Source organism: Zalophus californianus, chromosome X (genome assembly GCF_009762305.2).
Source record: "Zalophus californianus isolate mZalCal1 chromosome X, mZalCal1.pri.v2, whole genome shotgun sequence".
NCBI lineage: Eukaryota > Metazoa > Chordata > Mammalia > Carnivora > Otariidae > Zalophus > Zalophus californianus.
Window position 1 is genome coordinate 98,263,230 of NC_045612.1, and position 24,410 is coordinate 98,287,639.

A 24,410-nucleotide genomic window follows, 5' to 3' on the forward strand; every position below is an offset into this window, starting at 1 on the left:
TGTATAAAAAGTTGTTTGTGAATTATGTTCAATTGCACAGGGATACCAACACAGGACAACTTCCAATCCTGTCCCAAAGATTTCTCTCTTTTTAAACCATGCCCCCTAATTAACTACAAAGAACAGTTTTCCAGTTCAGGTTTTTGAGTCTCAACTTGGAGACACACTATCTGAAGGTCTGATCACTGATCACCACCCCATTAGGCTCAGCTTGCCCTAAATGCAAATTTAAGTTAAAAATTAACACTCACTACAGGAATTCCAGCTCCCCTGACCCCCAAACTTCTTGTCCCAGGGCATTTACACTTGACAGTCGCATATGGAATACCTCCACTTATCTGCTAACTCCTTCTTTTACCTGCCCCTTGGATATTAGAAGGCATCCCACTTAATTATAGGATTGCTGATCCTATAAGTAAAACTTATAAGTGCAGTTGTAGTTATTATTCATGCTATAATTTCAAAGACTAACATGGTGATTGCCAAACAGCCAATGTTCAAGGAAGATTTGGGGAATAAAAGAAACAGTGAGGGGCGCCTGGGTGGCTCAGTTGATTGAGCGACTGCCTTCGGCTCGGGTCATGGTCCTGGAGTCCCGGGATCGAGTCCCGCATCGGGCTCCCTGCTCGGCGGGGAGTCTGCTTCTCCCTCTGACCCTCTTCCCTCTTGTGCTCTCTATCTCTCATTCTCTCCCTCTCAAATAAATAAATAAAATCTTTTAAAAAAAGAATAAAAAAGAAACAGTGAGCATGGGGTCTAATTTATTGATGTTTCTTTTTAATATATCCATAAATAAGTTAAGCATATTCAAGCGTATATAATTTAATTGTATAAAACAAAAATGTAAAACGTATAAGAGGGCCATAGGATGGCAATCTTTAATTTGTTCTCTATTTTTTGAACCCAACCACCTTAAAGCTGATCATTCTCACTTTTCCAGTAAATACCTATAGCAATTCCATGTTATGTTATTCAAAATTACAAAATAAGATGGTTTCACATTTAGTTTCACAAAATAACAAAGCTCTTACTATTAAACCTCATTATAACAATAAATGTATGATCAATATCTTTAATAAACTTGGAGATTTTGAAGTTAATTAAATCTACATTAAAGAAACAATATTTGAATACATGTTAAAAAAGAATAAATTTTCAAGTGACACAATAATATAGGAACACATAGGCATATATACTGTGTTCCTTTCAGCTCCAACTCAGACCTAAATTCTATGAACACTAACTGCCCTTTTACAAACACAAAGTGAAAAACCTGCCTCAGGCTTCTCTAGGAGCAAGAGAAATTAAGGGACTTGGCACTAGAACTTGCAGTGGCCACAGAAGTAGGGACAGACCTGGCTGAAATTCTGGCTCGGCCTCTCTCTTCTTCATCTTGCAAAGCCTCCTCATACTGAGATGGGAAAGAACTCGGGTCAGTCCCGTTAAACTTGGCCAGGAACTCCAGGACTTTCATCTTGGTGGTTTCAGCGTGGGCTCTCGGGCCCCACAGGAATTCAAACTGTGCGAGATCCCTGTTGGCCACCTGGCGGTACTCCAGGTACTTTTCCTTCATGAAATCTTTGGTGATGAGCTTCCTGGGCTCCCCAAAGATGGCGTGTTTCCTCCCAGCATATATCCCTGTCCAATTCAGCACTTCCCAGACTTCCTCTTCAGTGGCACTGTTGCCCTTCATGAAGATCACACCCAGGATAAAGATCAGGATGCCGGTCTTGGGCATGCCCTCTTCACCATCCAGCACCCCATCATAGGTGAGGCCCAATTTGATGAAGAGGCCATAGCAGTATTTGATGGGATCCACTCTCTTCACATCAAGGCCAAAGACCATCTCCATGTACTCAGAGGCTCTCAGGAAGATCTCAATGAAGTGGTCTTCATACTCTTTGATGACAATCTTCATATCTGCCTTTGTCACTGGCTCTTTCATGCGATACTTGAACAGCATGAAATTGACCAACGAAATCACCTTCTTATCTAGAGCATCTATGGGCACATTCTTGGGGTCAGGCCCAGCCCATAAGGTGCTATCCTCTTCTTGGCTCCTGGAGCTCTCATTCAATTCACTTGATGAGGTGGTTGTGATGGCAAAGGAAGATGAGCAGAAACTCTGATGACTCTCAGGGGTACTGGGTTTACCAGCATCAGGAGCCTCAGTTGAATTGCCAGCCATCAGAGGATAAGAGGAGAGACAGATCTCTTCCAGAGCCTTGGAGACCTGTACAACTTCCATATCTTCGACCTCACTGCAGGTCTGAAAGCCCTGATCGTATAAGCATCGTGGATTCTTTTGGTGCTGAAGCATGGTGACTTTTATGAGTGGCAACAGACAGGAGTGAGGACAGGGGAGTGGGCAATGGGGAATCACAGCCTAGGAGGAAGAAGGAGATGTGAATGGCTTCAGCTGCTAAACTCCACCGGGGGGGCTCCGATAAAACTGCCTCCAATGGACTTCTCCCGACAACACTGTTATAGGGCCTCACAGGTCTCCCAACCCCTTAGTTGCTATGTCCCTGAAGAGCAATGAAGGAGGATGTCTGAATACACCTGAGGATGCAGCCAGCAAACCCAGGCTGAGAATTCTCAGATCGCAATAAGCACGTGTGGTGGGGCTCTAGACAGCCATTTCTGTTCTGAGGAGGGTGGACCCATCGGTCCTCACTCAGGTTCATTAACTTGGCATTCAATAGGGCCTGGTGTACCTCCCCTATGCTAATATGGGGTGGTCCCCGAAGACCAAAGTCACATCTCCCGAGACAACTGATGGAGGAACCTCCTCCAGAAGGCCTACCTGGGGTTTCCCAGGGCTGACAGCAGGACCTAGACTGTGTGGAGTCTATCTATACTGCTGTTGGTAGCCCCCCCCCCCCCCCGCCCAGTTCTCACTTAGTTGCCTCACTCTGAATCCAGGCAGGTCTTAGGATCTCTTCATTTGCTGACCTAACATTGTCCCTTCAGAATTAAGCCTCCACCTTCTGATTTCTAGAAGGTAATTAGGGCATATGTCTACAGATAGCCTTTCCCATTGCCTCTCAGTGCTGATGACAGTTCAGGGCAGGATTCATTCATCATGATCCCCACTCTCCTGGGGTCAGGGGACCCTCAGTACTCACTCTGGGTTCTTGACTTGGCAACTGGTGGGGTCTCAGGTCTGACCACTGTATGTGATGTCAACTCTTTTGTGTGTAAGAATGCCTCATCTTCACGAGTTACCTGAGAAGTTATCTATCCCCCTCTATAAGGCCTTCTTGGGCTAACAGAAGGAGGTAGAAACTGTAAAGGTCCCCCTTTACTGGTGTGGGTAGACCCCTTGGATCTCACTTAATGTCCTACTGTGACCCATGAGAGGCTCTGGATCCCTTTCCTGGATGACCTCGTATGATGTAGGTACATACACCAAGGATCTCACCTGTGTGAACCCCCCCCCACACACACACACACAAACACCACCACCACCAAAATGGTGATCTTGTCATGTAGTCTCTGCCCAGAGTTCTCTGGACTGATAAAGGTCCAGGGTCTCTTTGATGACCCTATATTTTGGGGTGGATCCTTTTGAGTTCTTACTCTGTATGTCCACACGGACTCCAGTACTGCCTGGCTACCCTGTCCATTGCTGAATCTGAATATGTCCCAATCCCCTTGGTGCCCAGTGTATGAATCGAGCCACTGAGAATCCTGACCATCTTTGTCTGGGACCTATCAGGTAATGACTACAGGGGGAGGACAGGTATCAAAGGGTCTCACTGTGCTCAAGTAGATGGTCACCTCCTTGCTCAAACAAGGTGTATACTTTGGAACTTGACAGTTTATGAGCCTCTTCCCCTCTACTGAACTGCTCTTGCTCCCTCAGACTAAAGACTCATTCCTGTGACCACTGAGGAGCAATTAAGGGGTATCAAACCCAGAGTTTCCAAAATGTCACAGCAAGACAGGGCTCTTTTCAGATTATTCTGTTCTGGAGCAGGTGTCCCCCTCAGCCTCACTTAGGGTCCTTCCCTTGACTAATAGTAGGACCTAGGATCTGGAACCCTTCCACAGACCATTCTTCATCACCCTGAGCTTACTGAGCAAGAAATGAGGGCATGTCTCAGTTCTGCTCCAGGCCTCCCAGGGGTGACAGCAGGGCTAAGGAGAATTATGTTTGGCTCCAATCTTCTGGGATAGGTGGTTCTCTCAGCCCTCATTCAAGGCGTCTATTTGGCTACTGGTAGGGCCTCAGTCCCCACCTGCTTAAACCTAATGTCACCCCCACCAGAAAAAGGACTATTCTGCCTGAGACAACCAAGAGGGAAGGAAAGAGAAATCTCATTCAGTCACCACAGCCAGGCTTACCACTGCTGAGAATAGGGGCAAGAACTCTGGAGCTTCTCTGTTCTGGGGTGGCCAGGCCCCTCAAACCTCTTTCAGAGAACCTACCTTGGTCCTAACAGACCTTGGGACTCATCCTTTGCTCACCTAATGTGCTGCAGGCCCTGTATATACAAACACTCCTCATTGGAACACCACAAGGAAGAGGAGCAATATCTCATCAGGTGATCCTTATTGACACACCCTGGACTGACAGCAGGAGTGTTTTGACGAGGGGCCCTCTGTCCTGGTATGACTGTTACCCTCAGTACTAATACCGTGTCTTCATAGGTTCCTGCAACCCCTTGTGCATTTTTCTGTTTGTTAACCTGAGGCTGCCGCTCAGACAAACACAATTACTTCCCTGAGGCCCCTGTTAGATGAAGGGAGAATGTGAGAATCTGACCACCGACCTCAGGCTTCCAAGGGCTAAATGCAGAGACAGAGTGGGGCTCATGGACTTCCCACCTATACTGGAATGGGTGGCCCCTTAGTCCTGACTCAGTGTCTACACCTTGGTTCCTGGCACCGTGTGAGAGTCCTCCCCTCTGTTGTACCGTTGTTCACTCCTTATACTACACACCCACCTCCTAGTGACCTCCAAGGGACAACTAAGGGACATTTTACCTGGATACCCCTGCCCGTGGCCTCCCAGGATTGCCAACAAGGGTGGGTATCGTGGGGCCACCTGTGTTCTAAGGTGGGTGGTCCCTTTAGCATAACTCTGTGTCCTTACCCTGAGTCCTTTAAGCACCTGGAAATCTTCCATCTGACCACCTGACTTCACTCCCTCAGACCAAGCCTCACACCTCTCTTAAATCCAAAAGGATGACATGAAGTCACCTACACGTGGTCATTCCTTTCAGGAACCTCCCAGGGTGGACCAAAGTGGCACGGTGACTCTCTGTCCTGGAATGTGTGGTCTGAATGGCCTTCTCTTATGGTCCTCGTCTTGAATCCTGGCATGTCCTGGGACTTAGACCTCTGACCCAAGTGCGCCCGCTCACAATAAGGCTTCCCTTTCCACTGAACACCATGGGGGAGTGACTGGGTGTCTCTCAGGCAATCACTGCTCAGAATCTCCCAAGGATTCCCTGTGATCTGTGGGACTCCACTTGTATGTGCCGACTTTGCCCTTCAGACATAACTCAATGACAACTGCCAGGGCCTGGGACTCCTGCTGACTGAACAAATCCTTTAACTTCCCAAGCCCCCAAGGAGGAAAGGAAAAGTCGCCTCTGCCTGCCATCCCTTCCGTGGGCCTCTCAGGGCTGACAACAGAGGAAGGGCTCTGTGCACCCCCTCTGCCATCAGTTGGTCGGTCCCACCATCCTCACAAGTGCTTGTCAAATACTAGTTGGTGACGTCCCACCTTCTGATCAAGGCCCCACGTGTCTGAGACGCCCAGAAAGGAAGTGAGGGGACACCTCATCTGCCCGACACGGAGCCCTGACCACAGGGGCTCGACTCTGTGCCACAACCTCTACCCGCGGTCAGGGGAAGCATGAGAACTCACTCGGGGTCCTCGCCCGGACTCCTATAGGAGTCCCCCGCAGGGCCTGAGGCTCCTTCCTTTGCCGACAGGACACCGCCTGCCTCAGACCAAGCTCTTCCCTCCCTCAGACTCTGGAGGCAGAAGTCAGTCAGCAACACTTCCCGCCGCCCCTGCCCGAGGCCTCCCAGGGCTGACAGAATGGCCGAGGCTCACTGAGTCCACCACTGTCTGGAGTGGGTGGTCCCCTCAGGACTCACTCGGGGGCCTTTTCTGGACTACCAGCAGGTCAGGGAACTCTTAGCCCTGCAACAGAAACGCTGCCGCCTCAATCAGATCCCAAAGAGGAAGTGTGTCGTAGGTCAGCCTGACAGACCGGTCCGGGGCTTCCCTGAGTTGGACTGGGGCTCTCATCTAATGAGTCCCCTCATTTCTGTGATAACGAGGTCTCCTCAGTTCTCATTTGGAATCTTACTTGACTCCAAGTAGCACCTGGGACCCGTCCCTCGGCTGCCTTGGTTCCACGCACCTCAGATTGAATCCCGCAAGCCGGGCACTCTGGAGGAGGAAATCAGGGGGTGTCACATCCGGTTACACCTGCCTGGGCTCTTCCGGGCCAGCAGCAGGGGCAGGGCTGTGCGCACCAGCCTCTTTCACAGTGGCGGTTGCGGCTGGTCCCTCGTCATAGTCCTATTGACTTCTGGTAGCCTTGGAATTAATCCCTCTCTTGAACCCATGTCATGCCTCTCATGCCAATGTCCTCATGCCCCTAGAACCCTCAAGAGGAATTGAGGGGATGCTTCAGTCGGAGAGCCCTGCCTGGGCCAATAGGGCTGAAATAGGCACTGGCTCATGTCTATGTGACCCACCCTCATTCTTTGGTTTTGGCCTCTTTTCTGTCCTCATTCATTGGCAGTTCTTGTTTTGGCTCCTTTCTTATGACTCAAGGCTTTCTGGGAAATGCTATATCTCGGCAAACTCTTGATGACTTTACCCACCGAAACCCTTGCCAAGTGTGGAATGGGTCATGTCCCGGTCTTAGCATGACATGAAGAAGTTAGAACACAAACAGTCAGGGGCCAGGATCTCTGGTGGGCTATCAGAGATGAAGGCTGCAATCAAGATGTAGCAACTGAAGCAGAATCTACATAATGCAGAGGAAGAAGAAAAGTTCCGGGCACTCCCATCCTCCTGGGCTCTAATCTCCTCTGGGTTCTCCTGTTGGCTGAACTGAATTGGCATCTTGATGCCTAGGAATTGTGTATAGAAGAGTATGGAACAGAGCAAGAGTGAAGAATGAATCTGAAGTCAAATAGGTCAACGACTGGCATACCACATCAACAGATGAATTTTAAAAATATATTTCAATTGATAAAGAAAAGTGTTTCATAAAAATAATCATTATTCATTCCTGATGAAAGGTATGTTTTCAAAGTAGATAAAGGATATGTATAAAAAAAATCCCTAGAGTAAAAATCATATCTCATGTGGAAAAGTTGAAACCTTTTATTTTAATATTGAGAAGAAAACAAAAATATCTGCTATCACCATTTCTAGTCTACATTTTCATAAAGACACTACATAATAAAGTAATGGGAAATAGTAGTAATCATAGAGATAGAAACTAGAAAATAAGAAACAATGTCAGTATAATTAAACATGAATAAATTGTATATGAGGAAAATATACTAAAGAAAAACTTAAATCAATAAAAATATTTTTAAATAAAATTGCTAGGTATGAGATCAATATACCAAAAGACACTTTTTTGGTAGCAATGCACAATAAAGATGAAATTAAACAAAGACTATCTTGTAAATTACCATAATAAATGCCTGATTCCTAAAAATATACATGATAAAAAATATAAGCACTCTATAGAAAAATTATACAGCTATTATTTATTTAAATTACTAAAGACTTAACTAAATGGATAAATATGTTTTTAGATGGAAGATTCAATTAGGTAAACATGTTAATTGTCCTCAAATTTAATCTATTCATGACTGTAATCCCTCGTTCTCAATAAAGCCACATAATTTTTATGTGTAAATGTTTATATACTATACATGTGCATTCTGTGTGAAAGCTGACAAGATAATTCTAACATTTATTCTTTTTAAAGATTTTATTCATTTATTTGAGAGAGAGAGAGAGAATGAGAGAGAGAGAGCACAAGAGGGGGGAAGGTCAAAGGGAGAAGTAGACTCCCCGATGAGTGGGGAGTAATTCTGAAATTTAAACCTACTCGCAAATGGCTATGAATAGCTAAGATACTCTTGAAAAGAAAGATGTGATATTAAAGACTGTAGTAATAAGAGTTTGTGTTACAGATGTAGGCATAGAGAAATAGACCAAAAGAAGTGAATAGCATGTTCCAAAACAGACCCACTATATATCATGTCCCGGTTTATTAAAAATTATCTGTTCAGAGAAGTAGGGGAAAGAATATTGTTTTTTAATAAGAAATCACATTGGTACATTTTGATATTCATATTAAAAACAAATGTGACTAAAATCCTCCCTTACACTTAATAGAAATTCTAGTTCCAAGCAGTTTAAAAACCACTTTAAAACTTTTTATTCTGAAAATTTTATACTCACATAAGTGAAGGAAATACCACATTAACATATTAAATGAAAAAAAAAATCATTCCTAAATTGCTAAACTGGTTTATCAAATTCAGCATTCATTTATAATGAAAAGATATGTTATCTCACTAAAGGATATCTAGAAAAACCCTACAGTAAACACTATACTTGATATCAAATCACTGAGAGCTTTTACTTTAAAACTGGGAAGGATATGAGGATACCTGCTATCACCATTTCTCTTCAATATTTTAATGAAGATCCTATATAGGGAAGTAATGGAAGCATAAGAAAGCAAAGAGGTTTAGATTGGAAAATAAGAAACAAAGCTAGTATCATTAACAGATGATTAGAATATATACGAAGAAAATCTACTAACGATAAATTATCAAATCAATGAAAGTATTTATAAAGGTAGCTGGGTCTAATGTTAATATGCAAAAATATACTTGTATCTGTGGCAACAAAATGTATGAAAAAAAATTAAACAAAATAGGGGTGCCTGGTTGGCTCAGTCGTGAATTTGAGCCCCACACTGGTGGTAGAGATTACATAAAATATTTTTGAAAATAAAAAATAAATTAAACAAAATACAATTTGTAAATTACCATAACAAAATACTTGGTTCCTATAAGTAAATATAATTTTAAAAGTTTATCAAGTCAGTGAAAAAAATACACTGATATTATTTAGAGAAATTAATGAAGGCCTAACTAAAGACAGAAATATGTTTGCAGATGAAAGATTCAATATTATGATCATACTAAGTCTCCCCAAATTTAATCTACAGATGACTATCATTCTTCTCATACAAATAAAACCCCAAATGTTTAAAAAAAAAACAACACAAATGTTTGTGTGTGAATGCCCGTGTCTATGTGTATGTGTGTTTGAAACTTGACAAGCTGATGATAAAATTTAAATTGGTTCACAGGGACACCTGGGTGGCTCAGTCAGTTAAGCGTCTGCCTTCAGCTCGGGTCATGATCCCAGGGTTTTGGGATGGAGTCCCACATTGGGCTCCCTGCTTCTCCCTCTGCCTGCCGCTCCCCCTGCCTGTTCTCTCTTTCTCTCTCTCTCTGACAAGTAAATAAATAAAATCTTTAAAAGTAAATAAATAATTTGATTCACAAGTCGCCCCAAATACCTAATATCCTCTTGAAAAATAAAAATAAAATATAGCTTACTTTACTATTAAGAATTAGTAAAAGTCTATAGTAATCAAGAACTTGTGGCATGAGTGCAGGCATAGGCAAAGAGAACAATGTAACTAAACAGTGTCCTCAAACAGTCCTAGTTATACACTATTGCTTGACTGATTAAGTGTGCCATTGCAGAGAAGTGGGGAAAGAGCAGTATTTTTATAAAGAAATGACAGTGGAACAGTTGGCTATAGAAGAATTCAGACCAGCGGTATAGTCCCACCTTTGTCATACTCTAGCCCTGTGAACTTGGGCACATAACCAAACTGTATAATCCTCAGGCTCTTCATCTATTAAATAGGTTGAGAAGCTCTGTCCTCTAGGACTGTCCAAATACATGCGACATACATAAAGGGCATACCACAGTGCCTGGCGTATCTTAGATCGTTAATGAATAGTTGATGGATGCATGTCTCAGAGAACATGAAGTGCTGTAGGACATGGTACAACAAATCAATCAAAACGCTGCTTTGCAAGTAAAACTCCACCAATTTTCCCCATTTGAAGAGAGATTATTTGATTGTTGGGGAGTCTTCTGTAAATGGGCGCAACTCCAAACTCCCAGAATTTTTGTGAAGGGCCATCTTCTTCTGTCCCTCCCAGCTGCCTTTCCATCCAAACCACCCCTATTTTCATTCATTCTACTGCAAGCAGAACTCTATCCCTTGGGTATAGATTTACAAAATTACATTCAAGATAACCTAATTCAAATGCCCTTTTTAATGGAGCAGGCTCTGCTCTCTCGGCGCAGAACAAAGAGTGCCAGCCCAGTGTCTCCTTCACATCCTGCCTCAACGGAGTCTCAAACTTATTTCTTGGAAACTCTTGGGACACAATATTCCTAAAACACTTAGTTTGTGTATTGAGCTCAACTGCCTGGGACAAAAGTGCACAACTCCTTCCATTTACTGCTGCAGGGGGAGATTCTCTCTGGTTTACCTAAGATACCAAAGCAACTGTTGTGAGCAGTTTTTCATTCCAGGCCTAGTCTCTCAACTGTAAGATACGTCATCTGAGTGTTTGGCCTCTGCTTACCACTCTGACAGCTTCATCTGGCCCACCACCCAATTTAGCTTAAAATTACCTCCCACTAAAGAAATGGCAGTGTCCAAAACCTCAAACTTCTTTGTTTCATGACATTTACACTTGACTGTTCTGAAACCCATCCCCCCAACTCCCTCTTTTTATTTATTCTTTTTTTTTAAGATTTTATTTATTTGAGAGAGAGAGCATGAGCAGGGGGGAGGAGAAGAGGGAGAGGAACAGAGGGAGAGGGAGAAGCAAACTCCCAGCTGAGCAGGGAGCCCTATGTAGGCCTCAATCCTAGGACCCCAAGATCATGACCTGAGCTGAAGGCAGACATTCAATCAACAGAGCCACCCAGGCTCCCCTCTTTTTATTTATTCTTTAGGTCTTACAGAGTATGTCACCGTCTTCCCTATGTGATAGCTGTTCCTAGATTCCAAAATTCTGTGGGCTAGGGCTGAATCTTCTTTATTTTGGCATCCCCGGTACAAGAAGGAGCCTTCCAAAGAGCAGATTCTCAATGTCTGAATAATGAAAGGGCTGGGGTTAATTTACTACAGTTTTATTTTACCTACATCCTTGAATAAGTTAAGCAAATCTATGTGTCTTTAATTTTACTGGAAGACTAAAATATAAAGGAAACCAATAGTTAAATATTTTTATTTCTTCCCTCTATTTTGTGATCCTGTTTTACTGTGTGATTCTCTCATATTTCCAAGAAAATACCAAAACTCTTACTCTTAAACCGGATAAACAACAATAGATGTGTGATAGAGGTCATTCATAAACTTTGATTATGATGCTACATAAATCTTCTGTATAATGGACAACTGAAAAATACAAAAAAAATTATTCATATAGAATAGGAACACAGACCATATACACCGTGTTCCCTCCAGCCCTATTTTGGCCCTCCACTACTTAGAACATTCACTGCCTCCTTCATCCACAATGTGAATAATCTGCCTCAGACTTCACTAGGGACAGGAAAAGCTACTGGACATAGCTTTGTAATTTTCCCTGGCCACAGCAGTAGTGCCAGCCTTGGCTGCAACTCTGGCTCAAGCTCTCTCTTCCTCATCTCTTGAAGCTTCTTCATACTGGGACTAGAAGACACTGGGACACTATTGTTGACCTTGGCCCAAACTTCCATGATTTCCATCTTGCAGGTTTCAGCCTGGGCTCTGAGACCCCACAGAAAATCATAGCCCCGAGGATCACTGTTGGGCACCTGCCCCTACTCCAGGTACTTTGCCTACATCAAATCTCTGATGATGAGTTTCATGGGTTCCCTCCAAATTAACTACTTCCTCCCAGCATTTATCCCAACAATGTTCAGGAATTCCAAGATCTCTTCCTCAGTGGTATAATTGCCATTCATGAAGATCACACTCAGGAGAGGGATCAGGAGTCCAATCTCAGGCAACCCCCTGCCAACACACTAACTCCCTTTGCTGGTAATGCCCAACTTGCTGACAAGGGCACAGGAGTGACTTCTGGGGTCAACTTCTTTCACATTAATGCCAAAGATAGCTCCATGTACTTAGAAGTTTTCATGAAGATTTCAGGGTCCAAGTGCTTGTACTTTATGTCAACAATTTTTAGCATGTCTGCTTTTGCAATGGGTCTTTCATTTTATACTTGTACAGCAGGAAGTGCACCATTAACTGCACTATTCTTTCTTATTAGAAGGCCTTAGTGTGAGCTCTTAATTGAGAGTGGGGCCTTAAAAATGCTTGGTCTTTCTTCATCTTGGCTCTTGGCACTTTCATCTGATCTCATACATGAAACACTTGCAAGAGCAGTGGTAGTAGACGTGGCTTTCTGAAGTTCCAGGGGAATACCAGCAGCAGGGAAGCTCTGGAGAGTATTTCCCGAAGTGGAAGGGTGGGGAGGGGGGTGTTTCACCTTGGATCTTAAGTTTCTCACAAGCACATTGCTTATTCCTGTGACCTCAAGGCATGGTGACACTGGTCAAGGGCATCAGGCAGAAGTGTGGGCAGGAAAACAGGTAACGCCGGCCTACTGGAGGAGTGAGGATGAGAGGGTGTGTTCATCTTCAAAAGGGAAATACTTCCCTGGCTGTAATAAGGACCTCCTCTGAAGGTTTCTTTGAAGTTGCTTTTCTAGGAACCCACGGGAATGTCTTCTGTTCTCCTGATCGGCCTGTCCCCTGAGAACTCTGATGTAGTGGATTGAATTGTGTGTGCCCCCAAAAGATGTTCAAGCCCTATCCCCCAGTACCTATAAATGTGACTATATATGGAAATAGGATCTTTGCAAATGTAGTCAAATTAAGATGAGGTCATACCGCAACAGGGTGGACCCTAACTTTAATGACTGGTATCTTTATAAGAGAAAAAAGAGAAATTTGGATACATGCAAGAGACACAGAAAAGAGACAAAGCGAAGAAGGCCATGTGCTGGCAGAGGTAGAGATTGGAGTGGTGCCTCCACAAGCCAGGAATGCCAAAAGTGCTGCCAGACCATCAACAGTGAGGAGAGAAGCATGGAGCAGGTTCTCTTTCAGAGCCTGCAGAAGGAACCAACACCGCTGATAACTTGATTTCAAATCTCTAGCCAAAAGGACTGACTGAATAAATTTTTGATTATTTTAGCCACCAAACTGTGGTAATTTGTTATGGTAGTCCTAGAAGCCAATATACCAAGGAAGGAAGTTACAGTGAGCCTTAGGATGAGGTTTTCCATTACTGCCTGAGACGTACTGGGGTGGCAGGAGAAGTTGGCAGTGGAGCCCCTCTGTTCTGGGTTGTCCTTTCATTTCACATTCAGGATTATCCACTATTAGCTAGGCTTGGGTCCCCTTTACTCTACTGCTCCAAATTTGACATTTTAAACAAAGGCACTTACTTCCCTGGTGCCTCAGCTATCACCCTTACCATGGGGTACCTAGTGTTGGCTATTCTATGAGGCAGTCTCCATTCTGGGATACTTATGGTCAGAACTCAAGGAGGGTCCTCGCTTTTTCTCCAGATAGGATCTGAGACTACTTGCTCCCTTTGGTGACCAGTGGCTACATCTTTAGACCAAGGACTCATGCCCTTAGACCTGATATAAAGAAGTGAATAGAACCCTCAGACTGACAGTCTGGCTCAAGGTCTTCAAGGGCTGACCAAAGAAATTGTAAGATAATAACTTTGTGTTGTTTTAAGCTACTAAACTTGTGGTAACTTATTACTGCAGCAATAAAAAAACTATTATGTTAATTTTAAAAACTGGATATTAGTATTGATTAAATTATTAATATAAATCATTAATAAATTATTAATATTAATTATACATGATATAATTAATATCAGGCCAATTTATTTTAATAAATAAAAATTTTAAAAATCAGGCAAGCTAAGTCTTTAGAACAAAGAAAATTACTAGTGACAAAGGAGGCTATTATATGATAAAAGGGTTGATCCACCAGGAAAACATAACAATCTTAATATGTATGCTCACACAGAAGAGCTTCAAAACAGAATATAAATCTGAGAGAACTGAATGGATTTATAGACAAATCCATGCTTATAGTTGGAGATTTAAATGCCTCTCTCCAAGGGATCAGCAGTAGTAATAGAAAGGAACTCATCAGGGATTTAGAGGATATAAATATAGGATAAAGGTATAGAACTGAACAGTAGCACAATCCAACAGGATACGATTGATGTTTATACAACACAACCCAACACAACAGAACACATGTTGTTTTCAAGCATATGTAGAATATTCAACAACCTAGACCATACCTTGAGTAATAAAAGAACCTTAACAATGGTAAAAGAATGAAATGACACAGAGTGTGTTTTGTGAACATAATGGAATGAAACTAGAAATCAAAAACAGCTATAACAGGGAAATCTCCAAACCATTGGAAATTAAACAACATACCTCTAAAATACATATGGGGCAAAGAGGATTTCTCAAGGTAAATTTAGAATTGTGTTCAGATAAATAAATGAAAAATAAAATACAGGATATTAAAATCTACAGAATGCAGGTAAGGGAGTAATTAAAAGAATTTATAGCACAAATTGCTTATACTAGTATATTAGTTTTCTTTTCCTGCCTTAACAAATTATCACAAACTTAGCAGCTTAAAACAACACAAATGTATTATTTCACAGTTCTATTTGTTCAAAGTCTGACATGAGTCTCATCAGGCAACAATCATTGTGTTGACAGGACTGTACTACTTTCTACAAGTTCTAGGGTCAATCTACCAAGAAAATATTTCAATGCTTACTATGTATTCACCAAACAACCGAGCTGAAAAATACGTGAAACAAAAGCTGATAGAACTGAAAAGAAACACAGATAAATCTATAATTATGTGCGGAGTTGCTGAGAGTTTAGCTAAGCTACTCCATGGTATTTTTGCCTTGGCATCCATTTTGTTTGGCCAAGCAGCCTGCAGGGACCTTAAACTGACATTAACCTCTGATGCAAGTGCATGTCCTAGGTAGGATCCTGCAGACTCACAAGCAATATAAGTTCCTGATACGACTTCACCGACAGCCCTTTTGACCAAGTCTCTCCCCTGCCTCCCAGAACCTTCTCTTTGATGTGCCCTTTAGATAAGATCCCTGTGTAATTTACCAAAATTCTGCTCCTTTGGTTTGAATTGACCAATCCAGCCTTAGCCTGGAATTCACCCAGGAACCCTAATAAAGACATGTGCTCTATGTCCTGCCTCTTTCTACATTCTGCTTTGATCTCCCTATGTGGTCCTTCAAGGCATGCTTCCTCCAAGATCTGTGAGTAGTAAACTCAATTTCAATTTCTCTTGTGGTCCATTGTTGAACTGCACAGCTCACCATTAGCACCTTGTGCTCCATTTAACAAATGTTAATTTAATAAAGTTTAACACTCCTCTCTCAACAAATGATAGAACAGATACAAGATACAAAATCAACAAGGATATAAAAGAATCATCAATCAATAGAATCTAACAAACATTTATAGAACATTCTACACAAAGACAGGAGAATGCACATTCTTTTCAAGACCCTATGCAACGTATATCAAGATAGACCATATCCTAATTAATAAAAGAAACCTCAACAAATTGAAAATAATTACAATAATATAGAGTGTGCTCTCTGACCATAATGGAATCAATATTAAAATCAATTAACAGAACAACAAGAAAACCCCAAATATTTGGAAACTAAAAACATACTTTTAAATAAACCATGGGTAAAAGAGGAAGCCTCTAAAGAAATTTACAAATGCACAAACTGAATTAAAATAAAAATATAACATTTCAAAATTTGTGGGGGCACAGTTAAAGCAATGCTGAGTGAAATTTATAGTACTAAGATAGTACTTTTGAAAAGTGGGGAGAAAAGGTGGAAAATTCTCAAATCAGTAATCTAAACTCATACCACAAGAACCTAGATAAGGAAGAGCTAAATAAACCCAGAGGGAAGGAAAAAAAATGGTAAGGAGCAGGACTGGAAATTGTAAGTAGGCAACAAACTGATGGGGACAATTAATGAAACAAAGAGCTGGTGTTTTTTGTGGGTTGTTTTTTTTTTTAAGCAAGAATCAATAACATTGATAAAACTCTAGTAAGACTGACAAAGAAAGAAGAAAAAAGAAAAAAGTCACCAAAATCATACTGACAGAAAATAATAATAACAATGATAATAATGATTATAGTTATTATCATAGGTAAAATTAGCACCTATTTGTGGCAAAAGTCTTAGGAAATAATAGAGGGGGGTTCCCTCAACTTGATAATGAACATCTATAAAAATCCCTATTTTGACATTATACTTAATGGTAAAAGACCGAATGACTTTCCCTTAAGATCGGGAACAAGGCCAAGAATGTCCACTCTCACCACTGTTATTTAACATAGTGCTAGAATGTCTAGATAGCCCATTAAGGCAAGAAAGAAAATAAAAGTCATAAGGATTACATTGAGTAGATAATCCTGTGCCTCTTTGAAGATGTCATGACTGTGTATATAAAAAAACCCCAAGAAATCTATAAAACAACTTCTAGGTCTAACAAGTGAGTGCAGCATGGTTGCAGGTTATAAGATCAACAGGCAAACATCAGTTGTATTTCTTTTTTTCTTTTTAAGATTTTATTTATTTATTTGACACAGAGAGAGAGAGATAGCAAGAGAGAACACAAGCAGGGTAAGCGGCAGGCAGAGGGAGAAGCAGGCTCCCTGCTGAGCAGACAGCCCATGCAGGACTCGGTCCCAGGACCCTGGGATCGTGACCTGAGCTGAAGGCAGATGCTAAACCATTTGAGTCACCCAAGTGCCCCGTTTCATTTCAATACTCTATCAATAAACACATAGAAACTACAGATGCAATACCATTGACAACTGCTCAAAAAAAAAAAAAAAAAAAAAAACACCCAAATCTGAAATACAAAGGTATAAATCTAACAAAACATTTACAGACCTTGTTTGCTGAAAGGAACAAAACCCAGAGATCAAAAAATATCTTTTTTAAAGATTTTATTTATTTATTTGAGAGAGAGAGAGCACAAGTGGGGAGGAAGGGCAGAGGGAGAGGGAGAAGCAGACTCCCCGCTGAGCAGGGAGCCCAAGGTGGGCCTTCACCCCAGCACCCTGGGAACATGACCTGAGCCAAAGGCAGATGCTTAACCAACTGAGCCACCCAGACACCCACAAATAATATCTAAATAAATGGAGTGCTATAGCATGTTCACAGATTAAAAGAATCAACATAGTAATGATATCAGTTCTTATCAAATTAATAAACAGGCTTAACACAATTCCTATCAAAATTTCAGCCATATTTTTTCTATATATAATCTTATCTAAAAATTTATACGGAAAGGCAAAGGAACTATAATAGCTAAAACTATTTTTTTAATGAAGATTTTTATTTATTTATTTGACAGAGAGAGACACAGCGAGAGAGGGAACACGAGCAGGGGGAGTGGGAGAGGGAGAAGCAGGCTTCCAGCCAAGCAGGGAGCCCGATGTGGGGCTTGATACCAGGACCCTGGGATCATGACCTGAGCTGAAGGCAGATGCTTAACAACTGAGCCACTCAGGCACCCCTAGCTAAAACTATTTTTAAAAAAGAAAAATAAAGTGGGAAGAACTGCTTTATCAGATTTCAAGACATTATTTAGCTATAGTAATCAAGATTCTGTGATATTGATGGCTGGATGGACATATAGATGACTGGAACAGAATAGAGACCATAGAAATAACCCCGCATTAAGTATGGACAACTGATTTTCAACAAAGTTGCAAAAGCAATTAGATGGAGGATGGATAGATTTTATAAACACTAATGCTGGAGCAATCGAACATCCATTAGGGAAAAAATAAACGTTGACCTAAACCTCACATCTTACGTAAAAATAAAGTCAAATATAACAGATTTAAATGTAAAATGTAAAGCTCATTTTTTAAAGAAATGTTGGAGCGTGGCGCCTGAGTGGCTCAGTCGGTTGAGCATTCATCTATGTAAAAAAGATTTATATGTGGAATACCTTAAGATCTTTGAAAGCTCAATATTTAAAAAAGGAAACAATTTAATTAGGAAATAGGGTGCCTGGGTGGCTCAGTTGGTCAAATGTCAGACTCTCGATTTCAGGTCAGGCCATGATCTCAGTGTTGTGAGAGCCCCCATTGGGCTCTGCACTCAGTGGGAAGTCTGCTTGAGGATTGTCTCTCTCCTTCTCCCTCTGCCCCTCCCCCTGCTCGCACACATGCACTCTCTCTAAAATAAAAATAAGTAAATCTTAAAAAAAGAAAAGAAAAGAAAATGGATAAAGATATTGTGAAATAAAAAGTACATATAGTGGTCTCTGCTCCCATTCCTGGAACAGAGCTCCTAAAATTCTTATAATTTCCTAAATGATAAGAACACTAGGAACATCTCACATCTCTTATTGTAATATTTGTCTTTGACCCCATCCCTGAAACAATGATCCTAAAACCATCGTGATTTCCTAAGTGATGAGAGCACTAGGGGCATAATTTTTTCTAATGAGGTGACTCTGGGTAGGCTCCTGGATGGTTCCTGGATGGGGCCTGGTCACCAGAAGGGCCAAGCAAGCCATGATTAGAGGCTTGGAAATATTAGCCTCATCCCCATCCTCCAGAGGGGAGAGAGGGACTGGAAAGGGAGTTAACTGATCATGCCTACATGAGGACGCCTCCATAAAATCCCAATAGTGGACTTGGAGAATTTCCAGGTGGGCAAACACCAGACCTCACCCTATGTACCTCTTCATCTGGCTGTTCATCTGTATCATTCATCAGATCCTTTAATAAATTCTGTGAGCTGCTCTAGCAAATGAGTCAAACTCGAGGAGGAGGTCTTTAGAATCTCTGAAGTTGACCAGCAGCATAGGTGACAACCTGGGCCTGCAACTTGTGTCTGAACTGTGTGTGTGTTGTGGGGTGGGGAGAAGGTCGTGGATGGTGACAGTCTTGTGGGACTGAGCCCTTACCTTTGGGTAGATAGTGTCAGAATTGAGTTAAATTGTAGGATACCAGCTGGTGTCACAGAGACTTGTTATGGAGAAAAAAACCTCCACATATTTGGCGACCAGAATTGTCAGAAGTGTGAGTGTTCTGTGCATCTAGTAAAGGAGACCCATAGGGCAGAAATATACAGTAGGGAAGAACTGGATTTTTCCTTCCAGAGGAAGGTAGAAAACTGAATTATTTCCTATACAGATATGCAGGGACATTTCCCTAAAGAGGATATACAGATAGCAAATACGCACATGAAAAGAAGTTCAACCTCACTACACTTCAGGAAAATGCAAAGTAACAATCATGTTAAGATACTTCTTCATACTTATCAGAACAGCTAAAATGTTGAAAAAAAGGTAACAATACTAAATATTGGTAACGATGCAGAGAAACTGGATGACCCATACATTGCTGGTGGGAATGTAAAATGGTACAGCAACTCTGAATATAGGTGAAAAATAAAAAAAAAAAAAACCAAAACACTAAACATACATTCACCATAACTAGAAATTGCACAACTGAATATTTATCCCAGAAAATGAAATCTTTTGTCCACAAAGAAAACCTATACATAATTGTTCACAGTAGCCTATTCCATTATTTTAAAACTCTCATTATGAAAAACTTATTCCTGCTAACCACACTCTCTAATGTGTCAGTTTAGGATCACCTTTTTCAAAGTGAACACATACTTACCTTTTTTTCCACATTGTAAATGTGATAACTGAAAATTTGAAATGCATAACCAAGTATAAAGAAAAATACAAACTCCCATCAGATAAACACAGTTATATTAACACAACTGGTAAATTTCTCTCTGATCTTTTAATATGTACATGCCTGTGTTTATTACACATGTGTGTATATATGTATACATATATACACACATGACATGCTACATATACACATTAATATCTATTATTTAATGCTTACTACATACCAGATGTTAAGAACATGTATTTTATGTACATTTTCATATTTAATCTTCATTATAAACTTATTTGTCTCCTCATGTTTAAAAAAAATGGAAGCAGAGAAACATTAAATTTCCCAGTATGCACAGCTATTAGGTTACTAAGTGTTGGAGTAGAGGTTAAGAATGGCATCTGATCAGCCTGTCTGTCATACAGTAGACATGTAACCATCATATAAATACATACATATACAGACATACACTTGAATATATCCCAGAAAACTTGGCATTAATTTAACAAAATTGTTGACTTAACTATCTGTAGGAAGTCCTGAAGGTCCATGGTCCTTGACATGTAATTTATGGAAACAAAATTTAATCATATTTTTGGCAGAGCTAGTTTGCAAGAATAGATCACTTGTGTGAACCTAATAGACTGATTCCCACCAAGTGTCATGGATGTTGAGGGAAAGGTATGCAGAGCTGAGAATGAAACTATGAACTGGGGACATGCAGTGGGGACTTGTAACAACGGTAATCCATGAACATAACAAATGTTAACTACATGGAGATAAATGATAAATGCCAACCAAATAGAAAAAGTCTATGTGAGCTTTTAAGTTACACAGAGAATGAATTATATTTTGTATTTCTAATTACAAAATAAATCATAAATTATTTGCATCATTTGGTTACCCTAATTGATTTTTCTTTGCCTACTTCTAGTTTCCAAAGATCCTGATGATTTAAATAGTCTAAGTCATCCATCAGATAATAAACATGACCAGTCAACCTCATGTACTTCATAAAAACATTTTTCTTTCTTAATGATCATAGGGATGAATATGAAGACACTCTAATCATTGAAACCCATTCATTTAAACTCAGTCTTGGTGTTTTAATTGTCTGCAGGATATTGAGTGCTCATCAACACTGCTTATTTCATAATTAATGCAGAAATTGAAAACTTATTCTTCCTGACCTTTGCTATCATAACATCTGGATACTATTACATCACAAAGTATCTATTTCTTTTTCATGTATGACATCTAATTTTTTGTTTTAGTGTCAACTAAATTTACCCACCCTTGCTTTACTTTTACTTTAAAAGTTTTAAGGAAGCTATAATGTATGAGAACTTTATATTTTATTTTATGAGATAATATAATTTGGTTAGAAAAATATAATTAATATGATGGATCATGGAAACAGAGACATACCACAACTGATCAAATCAGTCATTTCTTTTCTAGGGCCTCCTCTTTCTTTAACAACCCAACTCCAAGTCTCTTCTATAGCTTTACTGAATTCTAAAAGTTTTTCTTAGATCCTTGATTCATCAATTGTCCTCTAATCTCCTTCAACTACTGCCAGTCCATCAAATTTTACAGCAATTAGTCTATTAACTGATTTACATTACAAAACAGGATATATTAGCCAATTTCTTAACATTGTAATCATTTGGCCACAACATTTCACTAAGATTCTAGTGATTATCATTACCTTCCTCCAATCAACTGATGTTTGCTTCCCCTGCCATTTATTTGTCCTTGATTTGGAGTGAAATTCTATTCCAGTCCTCATACTCTTTGGATGATAGATAATGGGGTTTAGGGAAGGCCGCCGAATAATATGCCACTTTGGCCTATTGATTATTTTGGATTAAAGTTACCTGAGAGGGGCGCCTGGGTGGCTCAGTCGTTAAGTGTCTGTCTTCCGCTCAGGTCATGATCCCGGGATCCTGGGATCCAGCCCCACATCAGGCTCCCTGCTCTGCGAGAAGCCTGCTTCTCCCTCTCCCCCTCCCCCTGCTTGTGTTCTCTCTCTCGCTGTGTTTCTGTCAAATAAATAAATAAAATCTTAAAAAAAAAATAAAGTTACCTGAGAAACAGCCATGCAAAAAGAATATTCTGACCTTCCTTCTGCCTGCCTGAAAGCAGGAAATAAATCCCCAATGTGAAAGGTACCCTCTCTGCACCAGGAGGTAGAGAGACATCCTTATCACCTGAGATAAGGAATCAGGGCCCAGAAGACTATATAAACAATCCCTGCTTAGATTCTTCACTAATGAATACCCAAACCTACATTTCTTTATTTTGTTAATTCCTCAAAAATTTATTACTTGTCTAAAAAGTATAAAAGCTGACTGCTTTGGTCCCTTCTTAGGTCCCATATCTATAAGACCATCATACATACTAATTAAATTTTTTTCTCCTATTAATCTGTCTTGTGTCAGTTAAACTATTAGAAGAACCAAAAGAAATCAAGAGGGGTAGAAGGGATAATTTACCCCTCCCTTACAAAGCTGATAAGTTCTTTGGTGAATGAAGTATTTGCCGAATAATTTTCTCTCTACCTCTCTAGGTCCTTGGGTGAGACCCTTCTCCCCCCCATAATAAAAGACAAAGTAACAGGAGTAAAACAAACAAAAGTTTAATAACATATATACTTCCTATATACATGGGAGAAACACAGAAAAACTGAGTAACTCCCCAAAATGACCCAAGTTACCACCTTCAGCTTACCATCTTCAGCTTAAGACAGAAGAGAGATGCTGGGGGTGGGGGGAATTCATGGAAAGGTGAGAGAAGGAAATATTTACTACACAAAGTTTGCCTTGCCATGCAGATAAATCTCTCACATAAAAAAGTTATCTCTGGTAATAGCTGTCTGTTTGGTAAGGACCCCTTTCTAATATAAATTTCCTTTATAAATGTAGGTTTTCCCACGAAGAGGTAACTTCTCTGTTCAGAGCTTCTCCTATGTCTACAGTTTCTCAAAGCCATCAGCTCAAATTAATCCTTAGGCCAAAGAGGCATATTTTGAAGCGGCATATTCTACTGCCCTTCAAAAGCATCATTGGACTTTCAAGTATTTTCAATGTTGTTGTTGCCATGACGAAAAATTTCAAATTCTGTTCACATTGCTTCTCCAGAACATTTCTTTGATTTCTATCATTCCTCTTTTTCCTTACATGAGTATAATCTATTTTTCCAGTTCTGGATTATGCCAAGCATGGGTTGATGGATTTTGTAAATGAGCAAAGAAGCAACTGTATTTATTGAAATAGTTCACTGAATGATCTTACAACGGATTGCCTTGCTATAGCTGTGTAATTGATGGATTAAGAAACTTCTTTTGTGTTCCACTTAGTGCATGTATATGTATGCAAATGTATGCATGTGTCCACATCTGTGTGCACATGTACATATGAATGGTGTATGTTTGTAGCAGAAAAAAGGAAGTCAGTGCACATAATGCAGAAAGAAAATGATATAAACTTTATTAATTAATCTTTTTTTATGATTTTATTTATTTATGTGAGAGAGTGAGAGAGAGCACAAGAGTGGGGTGAGGGGCAGAGGGGGAAGCAGACTCCCTGCTAAGCAGGGAGCCTTGTGTGGGACTCAATCCTGGGACTCCAGGATCATGACCTGAGCTGAAGGCAGCTGCTTAACCAACTGAGCCACCCAGGTGCCCACTTTATTAATTAATCTTAAGACTAAATTAATCTCACTAGTTTCTTACCACTACACTAACTCACTTACCACAGAATCAAGAAAAATATTTCAGCTCAAATATAAGAAGTTCTCAAGGATATTAAGCCTACACATCTGCTCTATATAACTAAATTGTTATTTCTTTCATGGTCCTACATACATTATTTCTTCCTTGCAGAGTGCATTACCCATTTATATTTAGCATTTAAAAATCTTCAAAATTTTGTGCAAAATACACATATTAGGTTTTCCTTTCAAGCCATTTACCTAAACCAATCATTCTATTAACTGTAGCCTAAACACATACATTGGATATCCCTGTTAATGTTAATTAATGTTAATTTGCATTTGTCTGCTGTCATAGGCAGAATTCTAAAAATGGTCCCCAAGATTCCAGCCCCCTAGTTGCTCAATCGAACACTAAGCTAGGAAGAAATTTTACAGGTGGAATCAAAAGTTCCAAATCAGTTTACCTTAAATTATGGAGATTATCAGTTTACCTTAAATTATGGTGGGCCTGACTCAATCAGGTGAGAAGCTAAACAGTTGAGTTTCTCTGAATGTGTGGAAGTCAGAGGGATCTGCTCCTGCTGGACTAAAGGAAGAAGGAGTAAAGTACCATTGAAACAATGCCCTATACACTTAATGAGGTTAAAAATGTCACCACCAAGACCTTCACTGACCCCTTTTTTCTTCACAGGAATGTTAACCTTATCCTTTTGGTTTTTTAAAAAATGTATTTCTTTATTTGAGAGAGAGAGTGAGTGTGGGTGGTAGAGGAAGAGGGAGAGAGAATCCCAAGCAGACTCTGTGCAGAGTGTGGAGC

At 40.5% G+C, this 24,410-nt stretch overlaps 1 protein-coding gene across 1 annotated transcript in view; it reads right to left on the minus strand.

The window, feature by feature from the left end:
* Positions 1-957: 957 nt before the first annotated feature.
* Positions 958-24,410, minus strand: part of MAGEB16 (MAGE family member B16) — a 96,932-nt gene continuing 73,479 nt past the window's right edge. Inside the window, exon 2 of the mRNA XM_027608483.1 lies at positions 958-2,386. Coding sequence (XP_027464284.1) covers positions 1,289-2,386 — 1,098 coding nt within the window. The 3' untranslated portion in view covers positions 958-1,288. The remainder of the gene's footprint in view (positions 2,387-24,410) is intronic.